The sequence below is a fragment of the Dysidea avara genome, chromosome 3 (genome assembly GCF_963678975.1).
Source record: "Dysidea avara chromosome 3, odDysAvar1.4, whole genome shotgun sequence".
Classification (NCBI taxonomy): domain Eukaryota; kingdom Metazoa; phylum Porifera; class Demospongiae; order Dictyoceratida; family Dysideidae; genus Dysidea; species Dysidea avara.
In genome coordinates this window covers 17,795,285-17,816,595 of record NC_089274.1, presented here as the reverse complement: position 1 = coordinate 17,816,595, position 21,311 = coordinate 17,795,285, and the positions used below count along the sequence as shown (strand labels likewise).

The window sequence follows — 21,311 nt, the reverse complement described above, 5'->3', positions numbered from 1 at the left end:
GTAGTCACGCCCAGTATTTCGCTCGAAAAAAATAGGATATAGCTGATGTTGGATAAACAACCGTTCTAATGCCATTCCACGTAAGAGTACTACATAAATAGTTTAGCTACATACATTACACACACATAGTAATATATATAACCGGCAGCTACGCGATTATCGTAGTCAGTTGAGACCGGTGCTTGAGGGGCGGAGCTGGGACATGATCGTGATCATCATACTGATTGCTTTTACAGAATAAAGTTGGACTACTATTCTTGGAAGCCAAAGAGGAGATACAAGCAGCGCTGAATGACGATGTCTTGCAAATTCTCAAGAGGAATGTACAACTGGGACTTGGGGAAGATGTTGAGATAGAACAGGTATTGAGAAATAAGCAAAATGACTCCAGTTTTTCCTTGTCTTTTTAGGAAAGAAGAGTCCTGTTGCAAAAAGGACAAGATGAAATTGTTGGAGTCCATGTGGCAGTAAGTTTCCAGCGGTCTAGCTACACTGACTTCTAAATACTTTTGTGTGTTATCACATGTACCTATAGGGTGGTGTAGACGTGAAGAGTCCAGTGAATGTTTGCAGGATAGTGAAAGGATCTCCTGGTTAGTTACAAAACTCTGTGCAGGTTTGCTGCAATGTACAGGGCTCTTTAATTTTCTGGGTCAAACAACATTTTTTTATTCAGTGTAATGCATTTAGTACCATGGCAGAGTAAGGCTATATAACAGCATACAGTCGCAAAACCCCAAATATGAGAGTCCCAGACATTTTAGCATTTCAATAAATATTTGTGAAAATATGACATTAAATTTTTTTCTTCCAAAATGACAGTAGACAACAGTAGTCTCAACAGGAGCACAAAATGTTTTTTACACAGCAACATGATCAAATATCTGACAGTCCATTGCTCCAAATAGTTGTCATAGCTACTCAGTCTGCCAGTCATTGTCAAAGCCATCATGTCTTGGTCTAGTCTGGACCCCATCGCAAAAAAGTAAGAGTCTGGTGAAATACAGGTCCAATATCATTTTTCTAGTGCTAGAATTCGGTGCTAGCCAATTAATGCATGCCAATGCCATTAGCACACAAATTGCCTTGGCAAAGCAATGCTTTTATTTGAATTGGAGAACAATCATCTGACGTAACCAGCAGTTTACGTATTGAAATGGCCATACCCTTACTTTTTTGCTAAGGAGCTAGCAGCACCAAAGTATTTTGATTATGATTTTAGTCACTGTGACAAGTCATTAATACTAATATAATGAAAAGATGCAATATGTAAGATAATTCCAGATTTCTCATTTATAATTGGATAGAGTATGAGAGTGCCAGGTCATTGGCGATCTCTTGAGAATGTAATAAGGCATGTGTCATTGGTCTTACCTTAAAGGGAGGAGAGGAGATTATAAGATGTGACAGTAGTTGACTGCTCTATTAGATTATTAGATCTTGTCAGTGGGAGAAAACACCATCGCTAGTGATGCTTTATAACTATCTCACTGTCTATATAGCACGGCAAGTCATATATTTAGTAAAATATTGTACCTAACTCCATTTAATTATAGATATTTCTGGTTAGTTGTAAATCCAATCCATATAATAGACTTTAAAACTGCAATTTTCAGTCCAACTGGTCCAGTCTTATAAAATAGACACACCAGTCTGTGTCGCTATATTGAAATCACTATGTTAAAAGAATAAATCATTCAAACATTTCTATAAAGCTAAAAAGCTATCTGTCTGTCTACATTCCTTTGACATCAGACAATTACCTCACAAGCTGATGCATGTATCGAAGCAGTTGCTGAGTCAAACAAAGCACTCATCATCTAAGAATTATATCACTTTTCAATGAAGTTTCTAACCGCTGTCATTCGTCGAGCATTGAAGGCTTTGGTGTTGAGGAAAACTTGAGCTACATCCCTGCATGCCTAAACCATGAACAAACAACCCTAGTATTAGTGCATAGAACTGTTAACCCAAAGGTCCTGAATTCATATTCCTGCCCATCACAGTTTTTTTCTTCTCAATGCACCTTGTCATAACATCTTTTTCAAATGTTAGATATTGATGATGCTTATACTCACCAGTCTATGCACCTATCAACATGATTTACATGCAACATGAAATACTCATCATCTGGCTATCTCAAAAAGTTTATTGTGAGTGTCTACGTACTTTCCTTTGTCTGCTACAACATGTTGAAGGCCATGATATAGAGAAAACTTCAGCTGCATTACATTGCAAACCACAGGACAAACAATTCAGCTGGTATGGCACCTCCCTGAAGCTGTTGCAGTTACTGCAGCATAGGTTGCAAGTCTGAATCCCACCTGTTTTCTTTTTGATGCATACTTTTTTTTGTGCATAGCTATAGTAAGTTCATAGCTTCCTGGTTCTGCTTCACAGCAATGCATATTCACTGTTGGAAAATTATAATAGTAGCTAACACATTTGATTGGTATAGGGCAGGTATGGGCATGCCAACTGAATGCATGTTCGTTTATCTGTGTATTTGTCCCTTGTGTTCTATTAGAGTAAGTACTTTCTCTTTTGTACCTTCAATTCTTTCTGATGTTAACACTACTTGCCTAAATTCAGGGGCGTACCGGGGGGTTTCCAGGAGTTTCAGGAAACCCCTTTGGATTTTACACACTACTTGAAACATTAAGAAATTGAAACTTTAGGTTTCCAGAATGCAGAATCTATCATGGAACAGGGCACATTCAAATTGGCATGATTAACCAGCACAGGCCTACTTAGTGGCCACCTCAATAATGAGTCCACCTTGTTATAGAGAGCAAGTTGTTCAGAAAGTCTAGATGCATTTTCTGTTTTAGTATATTTTTTTTGTTAATTATCCAGTGGTCACATACGGCAGGACCAAACTGGTAAAACTAATACAATGTTGCCCAATAGAGACCAGCTGAGTTGGCATTCAACGTATCATTGCAAAAGTTGTTATATACTTCTAAGTGTATAATTTAACTACGAAAAAAGTCTATACCTATTATTCCAACATGCTTTTTCAAGTCATTATGCACCAGAATAATTGGTATATTTACTGTGATAAATTAAACTCTGCTATTATAGTCATAGTGTTTATGTCAATTGTAGATTTCTGTTACAACAAGTAGTAAGGCCATTTTGTTTTAAGGCTGCGGAGGTTTATGGTAATAGGGCCACCTATATCACTGGTCCCATGGATGGCTAACAAAGTTTCACTGTGGTACACTCATATAGCTACACCATCATTCAGTTGAATGCATATTAATTGCAGCTGACAATTCCAAAATGATCTTTGAAAATGATTTAATTTTATCTGTGAATGGAAAATCACTTCAAGGCAAGACACATCAAGAAGCGGTATGTGTTCAATATACTTCTTTATGGATCCATGATTTGTGTGTTTTTGGCAGGCTGGTATGATTCACGATGGAGGGAAATACATCACATTACATTTGGCAAAAAGAAAGATAAGTACGTATGTCCTGAAAGTGTGGTAGCTAGTAACACCTCAATATATAGAAGATCGTGATGAGCCAGATGATGGTGACAGTGGTAAAGATGATGGCAATGATGATGGCGATGATAAAAATGTGAGTGGTAGCTCAAACTGTTTATAAGCATGCAGATACACATAAGTATGTACATCACTTGTAATAGCTATATGTTTGCAGAGTGTAGAGATTAAACCACTTAATATGGAGAACCATACAGAGTGGGTTGTCCATGATGAAATTCCACTAACAACAGCATCAATAACTAAGTATAAAGCAGGAACTAATGAGCAAAGGTACTATAATTTAATATTAGCATTATTCCTAACTTGGCCACATCCCATATATACAGGCAAAATGCTTTTGAAGTTGTTAGTGCGGATGGACAAAGTGTTGTGCTATATTTTGATGGGTCAGAAGAAGACAGGCAAGAGTGGTATGATTCCATTTACAATAATATTTCACTACTAAACCAACAAGAGGTAATAACTACACACTATCTATAGTAGCTGTGTTAACGTTTGGAAACTTATGAAGGTGGAAGCTCAAAACAGTCGTATGATTGAATGTGAAGAAAAGGTAAAGTAACTTGAGTAAATGTGCTATTCTGGAATTTATTATGATCACAGATAATTCACATGGGGTTTGTACAAGAGCAACTATCAGCTAATCCTCAGTGGAGCAATTGGAAAAGGAAATTCCTTGTACTTAGACGATCTCATATCGAAATGTTTTCAACAGTACCGGTATGTAGCACACACCATTACAATATGTGACAATATCTTACAGCTCACAGTCAGTGAATGGATGAGACCAGAGAGGTCATATGCACTCACTGAGATATCAACTGAATTACTACAGGTATTCACTGAAAGCATTTTGTATGCCAAACTATAATAAATCCATTCCTTAATTCATATCACAGGAGCAGACCAAACAACTCTAATAGAACAATAAGTATAGCTAATAGATCAACCAAGTATCTATTTGACATGACTGAGTGTTGATAAAATAATTCCATACTATTACTAAATAAAAAATTATTAGCAGAGCAAGACAAAGATAATAACAAAATCAAAAGCACAATAGGCTCTAGTGCCTAAAGTATTATAGTGTATGTTGTCTTGTAGGCTGCACAGACTGTACGACCTGAGTGTGTTAAGCTGATAGCAGGGATTGGTGATTCTCATATTATTTCATTTGGTAAGAAGACAGTACATGGTGAAAAAGTTAGCATATGTACACAATGCAGAACGTCATGATGATATTGTAACATGGACTAACAGCATCCAATGTGCAACTGCTTTAACTGCAAAGCAACAACAGGTAAGGAAATCACCATTGTGTGCTCATGTGTGTTAACAAGCCTATCTCAGAGTGCAAGGTTTCAAGCATCATGGAAAGGGCAAAATGTCAATTTCATTGTTGACTATGATCATGGGTTGTTGATCCAAAGACCAAATGACAATGTGAGAGTGTAGCTATACAGTGTACAGTGTACGTACTATATGTGACAGTGAAGTGAAAGATGGAAGTTGTTGCACTAAAACATTTCTAATAGAGCAGTCAGGTTATCAATAGTGCTTTAAAGAGCTATACATTCTAATAGAGTATATAACTCTTTCCAGGTCATTGTTTGGCACAAAACCTTTCAAAAACTGAGAAACACCAGTGATGATGGTAACAAGAAATTGACAATGGAGTTTGCTGATGCAGGGATGCCAACACAAGAGGTAGCTAGGGTAACTAGTAGCTATACTACATACCTTACAATGTATATTCACAGGTTGTTGAACTGGAGGATCTTAACATAGCAATATGTACAATACAGGCATTCTTAGCTGCTAAAGTGGCAGATATTGATATGGCTTTCATAGTGCAAACTGGTCTTATCTCTAAATAACTATTTTCTATACTGTATTTTACTTTATTTACTGCATGTATGCAGATATACTATTGTTTTCTCATTACATGCTTTACTCATAAGCTAGGGTCCCATACTTATTCAACCAGTAGACAGGACAAGTGAGGTTTTGAAGTACATACAAACCACTATCCAAACTATATAAGGCATGATAAATGCACACACCATTATCAACTGATTTGCTACATGGCTCTTGGTGGAGTTTAAAGTATTATGGACAGACACAGATAACAAATGAAAATGTTAGGACATGCATGAAAATGTTAGAACATGCATGGAATGCATTGCATTATTTAAACTCCACCAAGAGCCATGTTGCAAATCAGTTGTAAGCCTTTAAAATGATTCAAGGCTTAATGTTGTTCATATTTTGAAAAACAAAATCATACCAGCTGCGTTTTGATCAAAATTCTTGGTCCTTCTTTCAAGCCAAGTGCCATGATGGATGGAAACGGATCTTCCAAGTGATGGATATTCTTTAGGCTTTAAATTTATTGTCTCTTAAGATCAAAAGGAGCTAGACTGAGCCTTGACTTACATAGTTACACATCTGACATCAAAATTTAATGAATGTATCAGCATAATGTACATGTACAATGACATTCCTAACCTATGTATTATAGTGTAAGTTGCAAAATGGTCACTGCATAATGTATATAATATGCATGTATTATATATTGTTAATCCAGTTCAACATCAGTTGCAATGTACTTAATGTGATATATTTCATCAGCCTCATGACGGTACATCTCAAGGAAAAAACCATTACTGAGGTCTAGACTACGTTCATAATTAGATATCTTAGTGTATCCCTCATCGTGTTCTGTGTGGCAGGATCCCCATTGTTCAGCTGGTATGATTCACAGTGTGGTCTCACTAGAAAGAGTCCTTGAATTTACTAGGGGAGCATTATCTTCTATCCTATTTCGAAGAAGTCTATTAAGCTTATCTCCCTCATGTCGTCGACATGGTGAATAATCTATGTAATTGTCCTTGTCAAACTGAATAAATCCAATATAAGATGTGTTATCACTTATGCCAAATGTGAAATCATGATCTGTCCTGTCTGCCAGTTCAGTCTCCATGGCAATAGTGATTGTAACAGTGACACTGCTATTGGCTGTTAAGACATCAGGAGGTACCAATTGAACTTCTAGAGCTTGTTGCCAGCTAACTCCAGTACCATTCTGAAGTTCCAGGTACTGAGGAAGAACATCATATGGTCCAAGGATGGTAGCATACTGCTGAAGCCACACAGGGGTAATCAGTTGATAGTAGGGTAAGATGGTGTGCTTTATACATACCTAATGGATGACAATACAAGTATAGGGTTAAATGTTATGTTCAGAGCAAGTTTATATATTATCGATGTTACCTTCTTGGTGGCGTTGACTCCTTCAGGAAGACAGATTATTCCCAGGAGCACAAGTGCTGCTAACACAAACATGACAGAGTGACTTCAAATACACCTTGAGAATATGACTTGGTAGGCAAAAACCATGATTCATGCATGGTATAATATAGGAAAAACCTTGCCAATTTGACCCTCTTAGCAATGAGGCCAATCACAATGTTATATTAGCATAAGTGTAATACCTTACTAGCTATATAAGGCCATTAAAATATGCAAGGAAACATTACATACTGTGATATGGAAAATTCATACCTTTCCTTTTAATAGATTTGCTATAATATTATTGTGATTCTAAGATTAACTGAGTAATTTGAGGAATCATAATTTGTTAATCTGTCAAAAAGATTTTTTCATAAGAAATCTTGAAGTGCTAGAAGTGATCTTTCCTTGTGTCTGCAATAGCTACACTTTCTACAACATTACAAAAGCTGATTTTGTACTTAACACCTTCCTATGTTAGGATATCCTGTTCATTATGGTGGCCACTCCTTTGTTATCCTTCCTTCCCACATCGGATCTCCACTCTTTTAGCTATCATAAATGAGCTGATTATTGAAGTCACAGTGAGTCACGCAGGCTTTTCACTTGGTAATTAGCTAAATTGCAGATATTAAGTGATCTTTTCTAAGAGTAGCCAATATTGCCTATACTCACTCCCACCCACATCGGAATCACTAAACTATATTGTTATTGTTGTTATTGACCAGGTCTGACAACAACCTGTGCTGCAACCTTAGGATTACCTAACCTTACTAATACAGTTAGCAATCGATGTTTGTTTGACACGTATAGGGTATACATACCACATAATGATGGATTGATGCATAAATTGCTACATAGAAGTTCTGAGAGGAATCAAATTCTAAGTATTTCAATGAAGGTTGTTTGAAACTCCTCTTGGTGCATCTTTTCATCTTTTCAGCATGTTGTGAGTTTGTGAGACAATGGCAGGATCCAGGATCCAAAGAACTGAAGTAGTTAACTTTAACAACAGTATTTTTGGTGCTGGTGAGGTCACTTTTATGGTAAAAAATTCTGCCAAATCCACAGTAGAACTCAGACTGTTTTGGTGGATGAGCCAAGGTTGACCAGCATGGTAGCTACTTACAATAGTGCATTTAAATTCTAGAGCAATTAATAGTCCTTCTATGCATAGCCACGACCAGTGCACAAGCAGTGACCATAGTAGGATCTCTAGTAACTCCAGAACCTTCTAGTTTAAGCAATCCTGGGCTAAACTATACCAATTGAGAGCATTATTAAACACACACACACACACACATGCACACTCACTCACTCACTCACTCACTCACTCACTCACTCACTCACTCACTCACTCACTCACTCACTCACTCACTCACTCACTCACTCACTCACTCACTCTCACACACACACACACACACACACACACACACACACACACACACACACACACACACACACACACACACACACACACACACACACACACACACACACACACACACACACACACACACACACACACAAAAGCAAAGCCTTCAGCTATCGTGTTAGCACAGTCACACCTACCCAGTGAGCCAGCACTGGGACACCTGTGTGCTATTCAGTTGCTAGGAGCCAGTGCAGAAAAATCCTTCTGGGGCAGGACTAGTAGCTCACAGGAGGCTGTACCATGTCTCACAGGTGAAGGCTTGGACACCTGAAGTCCCACCTGGACCTTCATTCACTATGTGAGACATGGACAGTTGGCATTTGCTTCCCCCAGTTCACACCAAGTACGCATCGATGTTACAGCTGGGTGGGCTGCTTCCCCAGTTGACACCAGGCCACCAGTTCCCCTTTGGTGTAACTGGGAATCAAACCAGAAACCTTTTAAATACCAGGCTGATGCCCTAACTACTTGGCTATGCTGCCTCTACACACACACACGCATGCGCACGCACGTACACACACACATCTGCATGTGCATATTCATTCCGTAGCATGCCATGTTGCTGTTGGAGAACATTGGGTGGATTATAGGTATATGCATGTACAAAGTCTTATCTCATTTTACATGCATTCCTCATTAACTTTTTTTGAATTACCTTTTGGTCAAGCTAATTTTCTGTAATGCTAAAGGGATGAACAAAACATGAAATAATTTGTTAACCTTTCTAAAAGGGTTGAAGCCGTATGTGACCAAAAGTGTATTGCTTTAGATTATTCAAAGACATTGACACTCAAAGTTTCCTCATACCATAATTCACATATGCAGTAACTGGCTAATCAGATATACAGTATAGGATCACATCAATGTTGATGCTTAAACACACCTAGAGCCATGGTGGTTAGCTAGCTTCACATTAATCAAACTATGCGCATGAACCCATTGTTGGTGAATCAGTTGATATACTAATCTGGTATAAGATTCTGAGACAAAAACATTTTTGGAATTTAATTGAGGCTGCACATAATTCAGCTGCAACATATGAACACATTTGTCACTTGTATAGAGGTTGTCATAATGTTCTTAGTATATGTTATTGTTTACGTACTATGACCAAAGCAGTTAAATGTACTAGTTTTTTGATTCAGCAATATGAAATTTTGTTTCTTTCACTTGCAGACACTTTTATACATGTTCATGTCAGAGTTTAGGTGAGTGAGTGAATAGGATGGACCATTAATAATTATTAATGGATGGTTTGAATGTCCTTTATTTTGTCAACAGCTTATAGCAGCAAGCAGATAGTAATCTCCAAAACTTTCCTACCATTCAAGCACACTCAAATAGACCATTCATCTATTGTACAGTACATTATGTACACACACAGGGAGATGTTGACTCTATTAGGGCAGTTATTCTCTAATATAGCATTCAGCAAATCTTGTTGCAGAGCAGCAGCAAATTGAATATTACTAAAGTAATGTACTGCAGTTTGTATAAGCCAGCTTGGGAACATATGTATACATGTGTTGTGTATGATAAATTTATATCTACTGTCAATCAAGGCAGCCAAGCTGTCAAAAAGGTGCCATGCAAATTTGGCAGCCAAAAACGACAATAATTATTATTATTATTATTATTATTATTAATGTTAGTATGTTAGTTGTCATCAATCATGACAAGTCACAATATTGTTACATTTATTTATTGATACTTGGCAATAACAATAGCCATTTCTTGGCCACCACTTTTGTTTCACAACTATATTGAAACCATCATTTTAACTAACTTTCTTGCTTGCATTTAGTTTGGGTCATAACAGTCAATAGCATTCCAGACTGGCATGTTTTATAATGATTATGTAGCTGTCCAATGCTAATCAGTAAGGATGTGATATCAAAAGTAACAGATATTTCTTCTGTAGCTAAATTCGTAAATATAATTTTAAAATTCCTGTATTTATCACTTAGCTTGTCTGTTATGGAAGAGAGTCTCTACAATTTTTAAAAAAGAAACCCGTAATACTATAAGAATGCTTTTAGAACCTTACAAGACTAAGTTTTTAACATCATTAATATACTAACCTTGCTAAGCAGCCTTAAAAGATGATATAGCTAGATACCAGACCTAATTTTATTATTTGTGATCCATACAAATAGTATATACCATACATTTTACATATTATTATGCCAGGTGGTACAGCATGTTCACAGGCTTTAAAAGTTTGTCATCTTACTGCACGAAGCTAAAGTAGCTAACATGAGCTTAACAACACATTAAACCTATTGTCATTTGAAATTAGCTAAGTTGAATGCAAATTTACTTGTACTAAAAGTCCTTGGCCACATATGAAGACATTGGTGTAGATAATGGTGTTGTTCGAAGAACACTTTTAAGTGTTATTACTAGAAGAGTCTAGTGAATGTTTGCAGGATAGTGTCAGGATCTCCTGGTTAGTTACAAAATTCTGTGCAGGTGCTTACATGTAGGATTGTCTAACTTCCTTATTTAAAAAGTATTAACTGTAGTATGAAATGATATCATGGCAGCATAGAGTGAAACCCAAGTATGATCAGTATAACCCAAAACATCAACAAGTGTATCAAGATACTCTAACATATAAGCTGTTGTGGCTCCTTTGGTGGTGGATACCCACGTTGATGGCGTGAGAGTTTGTCTGCAATCAGCAGTGTTATAAGATTGGCTTTAAGCCTTTAACCCTTTCATGCATGGGTCCCTAGTGCAGCACTCCCAATAAATCATTTGACATCTCTATTGAAACAATCATTTTGAATTTCAATGGAAATTAATGGTGTTGAATATAACTGTATAAGTGTAGGACTTTCGACATATATATATAGTGCATGGCCACTTTACATTAACATACAAGCAGAGAATGCTTATAATATGTTTATAATGACTATATACTGGCTATATATAATTGAAGTGCTTAATCAAGGGCTAACTGAATATGGACAATCTGGCCTACAATTATGTAAGACTAATATGTAATGGGCATGAGTGCTTTGACTAGTATATTCGCACTTGCCTGAGGGCCACAATGAGTTAAACGTGATAATAGCAATATCTTGAGATATACACACTGTCTTAGCAAGACTAGTGCACTGTTTACACTGGCATGTGTGAAATATATGCACTGGCTTTCCTTTGATCTGAGATGTGAAAGTAGAACATGTGTATATTATACACTATACTGATATGTATACAACAATGTATGTTGGTGCAGCCCACTCAAATCTTTTTGCCGTAGATATACCTAGCTTTTTCATGCAACCTCAGTAGCTAAGAGCGTATATGAATGGATCTTGTAAACAATAGAAACCATATCATGTATGTTTATAGCTACAAAGTCTTGAGGTTAAAGGTGATGTTACAATGAGTCTTCGTTATGTAAGAATTAAACATTCTTTTTATGCGCCATCGTTTTACATATCGGTAGTGCAATTCACAGCCAATTGCAATGGTGCACCATCACTAGCTACATCTTGTAGTATTGTGGATTTAAAAGATGATGTAGTTTACTTGTTTACTTTGAAAATTATTGTAAATAATATCCATACCAAAACAGCCAAACTGTGAAAAAGAAAAGAGTTTGGCCTGCAAAATTATAAAAGTTTTGAATCAAATGTGGTAGCCAAGAAATGTCTGCAATGCTGTTATTGTCAATAAAATTTAATAATGACATGATGCTGTATTGTTGAAAGTTAACATCATTGTGGCCACCTTTGATTTTAGAACCCTTAAGGTCAAACACTGCTTGGCTGATATGGAAATAAACTAGTAGTCTTTCTTTCCTACTTATTTCATATAGGTAAGTGTTATTCAATGCTTAACTGTACATGAAAAATGGCAAAGTTTTCCCTACTGTGCATTGTATGGTAGGGAAAACCTTGCCAGCTTGACCCTCTTACAAAATGGCTTATCCTGTGTTAAAGTTGGTGCAATGTGTAACCAAATACCTTGTTAGTTTTATAGGCTATTGAAATACAAAGAAATGTCACTTTATGGCTACTGTGATATTTCTTATGAAAAAGCCTTGCCTTTCCGTTTTGCTGATTTGCAGCATTGTGATTCTTAAGATTAGCTGACCAATTAGAAGAATTTAATATAAAATTTGTAAGAAATGTTGAAGTGCTAGAAATGTTCCTTGTACTTGTGATGGCTACACATTGTAGAACATCACTAAAGTTTATTTAGCTATAATAACAGCCTATGATGTCATCACTTTAAAAGACCTCAAAATTTCCATTCCAGTATCATAATTGATTAAGACCACTACCATGCAATATGCAAGTCATGATGAGATGTTGAAGAGAGGTTAGGCTTATCCATGGTAATCAAATTACAAATGAGTGACTGTTTTATTAGAGCATAATAGTCAGTTACCTGACTGCTGCATTAGAGTATTTTGGTCATCTACTTCTTCCAGAAAATAAATTACTTTTCCATTATATAAAACATTAGCTTTAGGTGTATACATAAATTTTTGAGTATGTGTATAGCTAGCTGTAAATTCTAGAATGCAGCAAGTGCAAGGGAAATTAAGACTTTAAATTGAGTATAGGAATTATAAAAATAAGTATAAAGCAAGAGAGGTTGTCTACATCTGTAGCTGAACTAGTGGACCCTCATGCATGGCTATCCTCTTTTAATAAATTAGCTCCTGCATGTGCACATGCAATTTATTTTGTTGTACCATAAAACATTAATGTTGAAATTAAAATGTTACTTTACATGCATAACCTTTCTTGAAACACCTTCTTGTAAAGTTAAGGGGATGAATGAATTGTGTAGACCATTCTTAAAGTGTTACAGGTCAGTTGAAGTAGTATACAACTAAAATCTGTTGTCTTAGAATATACTGGCTATTACAATCATATCAGTGTCAAATTTCAAATGCCTAGAGCTATGGTAGTTATCAAGCTTCACATTAAACCAAACTATATGCATGAAGCCATGAACCCAAACTTGATAAATGACTACTAATCTGGTATGAAGAATTTGTCAGGTACAAGTATTTTTGCTGATGTACGGTCATAATTATGAGGTTGCATGTTTATCCAGTTGCAATAAACATAATAAATGTACATTTGTAGAGGTTGACACATAATGTGGTTAGACGGATAACCCACATGTAGTGCATATATAGTTAAAATAGTTATTGTTACAGAAACCGTCATGCTTTGAACTACCAGATAAAGACATATGTAACGCTTTCACTCCTCAGATCAAAGGGATTCTTAGTGCTACAAATGTGATGTAGTAGTGCAACATCCAGCCAAGTGTGCCACATCTGTACGTCACACTGCCAAGTGTGCTGACAACTTGTTACTGCATTCCACAAACTGCAGTTTTAATGCTTCTTAGTATTGAATACTGTAGTAAAAAGTATATAAACTTATATGAGCTAGATGTACTTTACATTGTGGGTCTCCTGTGACTTACAATTGAGCATTCTGTGACTCTCAATTGAGACAAACTGAATCTCACAATCAAAACTGTCTCTTGGTGATATAGGTTTCTTCTACATTTTCAAAACCTTACATAGTGAGTATTAGTGTTATAGCTCATGATGTACCACTCTGCGTGGGCAGTTCAAAGGCACCGCCAGTGCCATAATTTGCATATTTCACTGCTGCAGACCGCAGCAAGTGCATTATAATTTATAACGCACTGGTTGCGGTTTTGTAGACCACAACGAGTGCATTATAAGATATATTGCACTGGCTGCAGTTTTGTGCAGCATAGCACAAGTACCAGTGGCGAAGACCACTACGACACCTCACCTAATATGTGGAAAGACACTTCACAGATCACTCGAATTCTTTTATAGCCTGACATGTAAAGGTCGATTGTGGGCCATAACGTCACCAATACGTATAATGTTTTCAAGCAGCCAATGGCGATTGAAAAAGCCAACGCGGGTGGCCACAACTCTAATTTACATATAAAACGTATTTATACACCTTACTAGTCTGGTGCCATCTTAGCCCAGATTAAACTGTACCGTAGGCGGGGAAAGTTACGCTTGGGAAAAGTTTCGCGAATTTTGCAATTGCCAGTAGCTATCGCGAAACTTTTACGCCGGTTAGCTTCTACATGCTTGTATTAGTTGTACAGTAATAAATCAGTATGCAAAATCAGCATCGCGAAACTTTTACGCCGGTATAAAAAGTAGAGTGCAATTCGCGAAACTTTTCCCACGCGTAACTTTCCCCGCCTACAGTAGTCCACTTCGACAATGACTCAATAAAACAAATATATTCTAAATAATACTAACCTTTATGTTCGATTGTGGGAACCAGTTTTGTCATGCCACCAGATTCGAGTTTAGCCAATGTAAATAGCAAGAATTAGACTAGTATCGTTTAGTAGTTAGGTTTTGTTTACTTAAACCGTCTATTTAGCTGCTTTTTTTCACTCGAGAGAATCACTATGGTGATTAGTCTGGTGCTTAGTCTATATGGCACGCTGGCATGCTGAGCACTACATGATGAGAGTCGAACAGCAAATGCATAACCCATAGCGTACTAGCTTTCATTATCTCAGGTGGCTGCAGTACTCGCTGCAGTACTGCAGGGGGAACGTCATCGCAACGTCTGGCTTGGTTACCCACAATCGATGTTAGAAACCTGGCCTTTATAAGTGTTACAGCTGTCTTGTGAGACTCTCCCCACCTATTAGGTGAGTGGTACATAACAGTTATACAACGTGCATTCGTGCTCTGCCTGTATAAACGCACTTGCCTTCGGGCCTAACGGCCCTCAGGCTCGTGCGTTTATATCAGGCAGAGCACTCGTGGTCGTTGTATAACTATATAATATAGTTAGAACTTATGTGAACCTTTCTTTGATATAGTAGCCATAAAATATGTTCAGACACTAGTATGTGGCTATACAGCTCCGTGCATGGTGTTGAATAAATACCTGTGCTGTGAATTTCCTTTCATTTAAGCCAGTTTTGAGACCTGAATGGCCCATAACGTAAGTAATTGGTGTAAAACGTGTGAAAATTCAGTACATGTAGCTTCAACCATTGGCGAGCTATAACACTATAAATACTTAAAACTGGCATTTCTTGATGCTTTTAAATAGGTGATAAGACTGGTTTTTTTCCCAGACTGGATCACATATTGGATACACTAATGTTATAGTAAACAATGGGTAGCTAACCATGCAGGAGGAAAATATGTTTTTGTTTAATATTTAGCATGACACAGAATACAACTGTACATAATTTTCTAATTCAGGATTTGATGTGAAGTAAGTGTCTTCTAAGGTTTATGACTTGAAGAGATTTTACATATACAAAGTTACAAACTTTTCATTTAATTAAAATTGAGTTGTGTATTTTGCAATTTCGGTTTTTTGCTTTGGGTGTATATTGCCCATTGTGTAACAGATCACAACACTCACACAAGTACAGGAATGATAGCATTAAATTAGTCTAGTTATGTTAGTCTCGGTTGACTGACATATTTAGTTAAGACAAACGTATGTGCTGTTTTCTAGAACAGTAAAGTACCTCAGACTAAAACTAAACATGACAATTAAGGTTAAGTAATTTAAAAGTTGGTATATGACTTAATCTGTTAACAGCAGTGAAGAGAGTCTCTAAAAATTTCCTTCTGAATCTCACAAACTAATATGGCCAAATGTTTATTGCACTAACTTTACTAAGCAACCAAGTATATTCATAAACATGATTATCAAGGTTAAGAAACCCAAAACTTTGTGTATAAATTAGCTATCTACAAATTCCATATAGAAACCTGTAATATAATGAACCATACATACTGTAAGAATGCTTTTAGAACCTTACAAGTTAATCTGGCCACAAGTTTCTAACATGTTATTGCACTAACTCAAATACACAGCCAAGTACATTAAAGGACAATACAGACAACAGTCTTAATTTCATTATTTGTAAGCCATATATGTAGTAGTGTAGCTAATTTAAGCCATACAGGACTGGAGGCCTTGTAATCACAGTCTAAGCTCTGCTTACTAGAACTACATCATCTCAAAATACAGTTAGCTCTACAGCTACATAGACTTGCACAGTGATGTGTGCTAACTCTGATATTTGTGAATGGCTGACTAAATATGTACACATATGAAATTCCGCTAGATAGTACAGCAACACCACAGGCATAGTGCATGTAATGCCAGACAGTTTCAAGTTACAGACTGATTTGAATGGTAATTTATCATGAAGCCACAGTGGCTAACTTTAAACCTGACATGTGAATTTAAGACACGGACATAGCTACATATTAATTTCACTTGTATATTACAAGTCTCCTCATGGAGATATTGCCCCAGGTGTTGTTAAAAAATATCTATCATTCATAATGAAAAACCATGAACCTAAAAGACAAAAATTAAAAGTTTACATGTAATACACCTTGATATAACAATGTTTAATACTTCTGTTGTTACAGTAAATCCTACCAAATGCAGCATAGGTATATCTAGTAAAATAAGGGAACAAGAAATGGGTGAATGCTATACAACAACTACATGCATACTCATTGAAGTAGCCGGGTATGTCAGCAGTCACTATATGCCAGTCAGTCATATGTTTATCTTTATAGAATGTGTCATCAGTGACTTTCTCAATTCTGTAGTATCTGTAGTAAGACTGCACTAAATGACAGTATATTGTTATACTACACAAATGGCTTGTAACTACCACATGTGTAGGTCACTGCATACATTGAACTTCAGTTCACAAGAAATCTCCACGTGCATAGTTCAAGAACTATATGTATAAGTGGCTATAGTTGGTTTACAATTGCCACAATGCATCTGAAACACACAGTTAAGCATTGTAAGCAATTCCAGTAAATTTTGTTTAGTATATGTTCTTTTCTGATCAGTAGTATATAGTGCTTGGCATTTGAATGATGACAAATTATAGAATGAATCAATCATCTTCTACATTTGGAGAAATATGCATATGTGCATGTAGTAGTTGTAACACGGTTATATTTATATGCACTAACAGTTGGGCCACTCTGATGATTTCTGGGAACATTATTGAGAAGTGGAGGTTTTATATACCAAAATATGCCCGTTATATTTTCATATGTTACCTCCATTTCTCGTTAATACATTTCTGAGTGCAGTGCTATATGCATGGCATTTATACTTTGAAGTGAGGTATGAAAGTGGTATATGTATATTTAACCTCATGCATAATCACTGATTTTATAACACCATACATATAGTTGTGCATGCCAAAGTATTCTCTAACAACAAAACTTTCCATTACATAGTGTAGCTATGCTTCTTGTACTCTTGTACCAAGCGTGAGGTTTGCAAACCGCTTAGCAGACTAGAAATGTATTGAATATACATAGATACAAGTGTAAATAGAATTCAAATGACTTTACTACACATCTAATCATACAGTTGCATGTACTTGGTACATAAATTTATTGCTCCTGCATGGTTTAAACATAATATAATTATATTAAGTTGGTAACATATTCTTCATTGTCAAATTTATACATAGCTAATTGTTGAGCATTCAAAGGAAGAGAACAGTTCCTGTTGGGGAACTGATTAACTGCTAAGGTATGTAACTACAAAATGTCAATAAACAAAACAAAAGTAGCCAACATAATTATAGTGAGTGCATTATACATGTTTAAAGGGCTCCTTCCTAAATATATATTCCCACAGTCCATCAACTGTGCTACTTTAGATCTCCATGTATTTTTTATTTGCATCCAAATTTTCTGAATTTGCATGTGACTTTGTTGACTGTACATTTCATATCCACATTTTGCTTGCATAAAGAGCAAAACTAGCTACATGTCTTCATGCTTTAGTGAATGTCTTCCTTAATATAATAAACTTCACAAAGCAGAATTTTCTTATTGCAAGGTCATGGACCTTAACACATACAACAATCATTTTGATCACATGATGCAGCAATTAATTTTCTTTTGGTGGACATATGGCTTGATTTGCAGTGACTTTTACAGTGATAATTTCTAACCACCATGCACCTTCAAGTATGCTGGACAGTAATTACTGCATTTACATGCAGTGACAACTAACTTGTCTCTTGGCAATCATTGTAAACCCTATCTACATATCTATGGGACTAGGTATCTGGTGTTTGAATAGGTAAAATGCATATGATCACTTAAGGTTGTATGCAGCATAACTATGAGGTATTCTGTAATTGTGTAACATTACAAGTTGCACTAATAGAACAGTAGTCCGTATGTTAATGCACTCAGATATGACAAGGAAGCTTGGGAATTCATTTGTGTTATACAGATCTGTGAAACAGCTGTTCATAAATATTTCTATTGTGTTAATAGACAGATATTCTTGACTGATTTTAATGCCAAGTGTACTTGGTTGCTTGAAGAGTATACATGAGAAGAAGACCACTCTGCCAAAAATTGATCCATGCAAAATAGAAGAATTATTCTAAGATTTAAGTTTATTAACCGATCACTTAGATCACTCCCATCACTCAGATCACGAAGTGAAATAAGTTTTATGAAATAAGTTTATTGAGTTGGATGTACTCATAAGTGTTGTGCATCTTGCTTGCATATATATGTTCTGTATAATCATAATTTCTGCAGAGGATCATGTTTTTGTAACCCTAACTGTCTACAACTTTATAGTAGCTAGGGTCTGTGACATCTGTGCAGTACTATTTACAGTTCTTTTAAGATAAAACGCAATCCTGTAATAATACCATACTCAATAGTTATGTATGTTCAACTTCTGTGCATGACATCCTATAGCCTATACATGCATACATGACCAAAATTACAAAATAATCATTGCACAATGATATAGTTTTTGTTAATCCAGTTCAACATCTGTTGCAATGTACTTGATGCGATATACTTCGTGAGGCTGATTCCTATACATCTCAAGAAACAAACCATTGCTGAGATCTAGAATACGTTGATAATTAGCAATATTAGTGTATCCTTCATCGTGTTCTGTGTGGCAGGATCCCCATTGTTCAGCTGGTCTGATTTGTAATTTGGTCTCACTAGAAAACATACTTGATGCTACTAAAGGACCATTTAATATAACCCTATTTTGAAGAATTCCATTGTCCCGGTCTCCCTCTATACTGCGACATGGTGATACCCCAAGGTCAACAGCTCTATCAAATTGTGTAAACCCAACAAAAGATGTGTTATCACTTATACCAAATGCAATGTCATGATCTTGACTATCAGCCAGTTCAGTATCCAAGGCAATAATCATTGTTACAGTAACACTGTCACCAGCTTTTAGGATTCCGGGAGGTACCAGCTGAACTTGCAGATGATTTTGATACCAATCTCCAGTAGTATTAAGGATCTCAAAATACTGTGGAAAAACTTCATATGGTCCACTAATGGTAGCATAACCTTGTATCCATTGAGGTGTCATCAGTTGATAGTAGGGTAAAATGGTTTCTTTTATACACACCTAATTGCAAAAGTTATACACATGATTAATAATTTTATTCAAGGATTACGCCAACTATAATGCTGTACAAGGGTGCATCTCTAGGGCAACATGCAGTGCTAACAGCAAAAATTCATACAAATCAACTACAGCAAGTGCAATAACAAAGTACAAAGAAACGGCTGTTAAAAAAGGGTGCGGCCTTCAATAGCCTGGAAGAAAAGGTTGTGAAATTAAAAGTGGAAGCCATTTCCAATGATGCTAATAAAATAATGTTAATAATGCACATAGCCAATATTAAAATTTATACATTTCTTTGCCACCACCTTTGATTTCACAACTTTTTTCACTTAGGCTATCAAAGGCTGCACCCTTTTTGATAGCTTGTCTGTTTTTGTGTAGATATATATATATATATATATATATATATATATATATATATATATATAACATATCAACAGAAGTGGTATATAAAAGTCTAATATAACCTCATCAACTTTGTACTGTAAACAATGAAGTGTGTCTGACACACCAATAAATGTCGTAATAGACACACTTTTGCAGTGTGACTGGCACACTTCATTTTTTACAGTGTGGTCCAACTATGTGCCAATAACAGATAATCAAGCTCACCTTCTTGGTTGCACACACTCCAGCAGGAAAAGAAGTCATTCCCAGTAGTACAAATACTCCAATAACCAACATGTTGCAGCTTCAATAAAATAGTGCAGTACAATACACCACTCTACAAAGCACAGCTTTTTATAGACAGCTGTAGTTTACACTTCTATGGCCGCCCACAGGGGGGGGGAACTGGGGCATTTTGCCCTGGACCCGACCTGAAAAGGACCCCAGGAGGTCCCATGAAGGGCCCCTTGAATACCTGTTTAAAAGATCGATATACTCTAATAGAGCAGTCAGATATAAATACTCTAATAGAGCAGTCACAGTACTCTTCAGAGGAGCAGTGTAACAAGCTATATAGATAAGGAGATATGTCATTGTCAAGAGGTTGTGACTTTTTTTTTTTTTTTTTTGGTTTTCAACTTATAACTTGGGTGAAGTTGTGATTCAGAATGGAAACCTCCTTGCCTCTGGGGCCCCACTTTAACTCTTTGCCCTGGGCCCCTTAATTTCTCTGGGCGGCCCTGTCTATGGTCACTGCATAGTGTAATAATTGTGTTGGACTTTCATTAGCATTTCATTGGTTACAAATAGAATACAAGTACACCTTGTAATTCGAATCAAGGAAATATTAACTTCATGGTATCAGGTGGTAGAGTAGTGGTGTAATGCACTTACCTTAAGAACCAGCTGGAATGCATATTATGTATTTAGATTGATTCTCAACAGAATTAATACGGAATGTGCATACCATTCTGATGGGACTTTAGGTTGACGTTGATAGTTGATTTGGATATCTCTGTCAGAAATTATTCACCTAAAGTGATTGTATACCTGACTAATCTAAAATGCTGCTTTTAATAGATAGAATGGGGAAGGAAAGTATGAGATAGAGTTATTGTGATCCAAACCTCAACAGCTTATAAGAATCTATAGATTATGCATTCTTCATAATTACAGTGGAACCTCTCTTAACAAACTCCCC

The 21,311-nt window shown here is 36.3% G+C and overlaps 2 protein-coding genes across 3 annotated transcripts; one reads left to right on the top strand and one right to left on the bottom strand.

The window, feature by feature from the left end:
- Nucleotides 1-3: 3 nt before the first annotated feature.
- Nucleotides 4-5,477, top strand: LOC136249852 (gamma-2-syntrophin-like). Of its 2 annotated transcripts, none has more exons than XM_066041978.1 (17): nucleotides 4-80; nucleotides 237-362; nucleotides 411-467; nucleotides 536-593; nucleotides 3,272-3,357; nucleotides 3,411-3,471; nucleotides 3,520-3,590; nucleotides 3,681-3,787; nucleotides 3,844-3,973; nucleotides 4,029-4,070; nucleotides 4,121-4,237; nucleotides 4,281-4,352; nucleotides 4,622-4,694; nucleotides 4,744-4,817; nucleotides 4,868-4,960; nucleotides 5,120-5,224; nucleotides 5,278-5,477. In XM_066041978.1, exons 1-17 carry the CDS (start codon nucleotides 69-71, stop codon nucleotides 5,392-5,394), a joined length of 1,401 nt encoding a protein of 466 aa, XP_065898050.1. In that variant the 5' UTR covers nucleotides 4-68; the 3' UTR covers nucleotides 5,395-5,477. The 2 variants fall into 2 exon arrangements, with proteins under 2 accessions (XP_065898050.1, XP_065898049.1); XM_066041977.1 differs by having other exon boundaries at nucleotides 3,672-3,787.
- Nucleotides 5,478-18,976: 13,499 nt separating this feature from the next.
- Nucleotides 18,977-20,426, bottom strand: LOC136249394 (uncharacterized). The gene is made up of 2 exons (XM_066041378.1): nucleotides 20,336-20,426; nucleotides 18,977-19,723 (listed from the first exon to the last, which is right to left on the bottom strand). Exons 1-2 carry the CDS (start codon nucleotides 20,405-20,407, stop codon nucleotides 19,100-19,102), a joined length of 696 nt encoding a protein of 231 aa, XP_065897450.1. The 5' UTR covers nucleotides 20,408-20,426; the 3' UTR covers nucleotides 18,977-19,099.
- Nucleotides 20,427-21,311: the final 885 nt, after the last annotated feature.

Bases quoted from the DNA above. Each gene is read 5' to 3' on its own strand.
- LOC136249852 (XM_066041977.1), top strand. The intron at 594-3,271 runs GTTAGTTACAAA...TATTAATTGCAG, and splicing joins GATAGTGAAAGGATCTCCTG to CTGACAATTCCAAAATGATC. The intron at 4,961-5,119 runs GTGAGAGTGTAG...AACTCTTTCCAG, and splicing joins TCCAAAGACCAAATGACAAT to GTCATTGTTTGGCACAAAAC.
- LOC136249394 (XM_066041378.1), bottom strand. From the start codon at position 20,407: ATGTTGGTTATTGGAGTATTTGTACTACTGGGAATGACTTCTTTTCCT. The intron at 19,724-20,335 runs GTGAGCTTGATT...TTTTGCAATTAG, and splicing joins GAGTGTGTGCAACCAAGAAG to GTGTGTATAAAAGAAACCAT.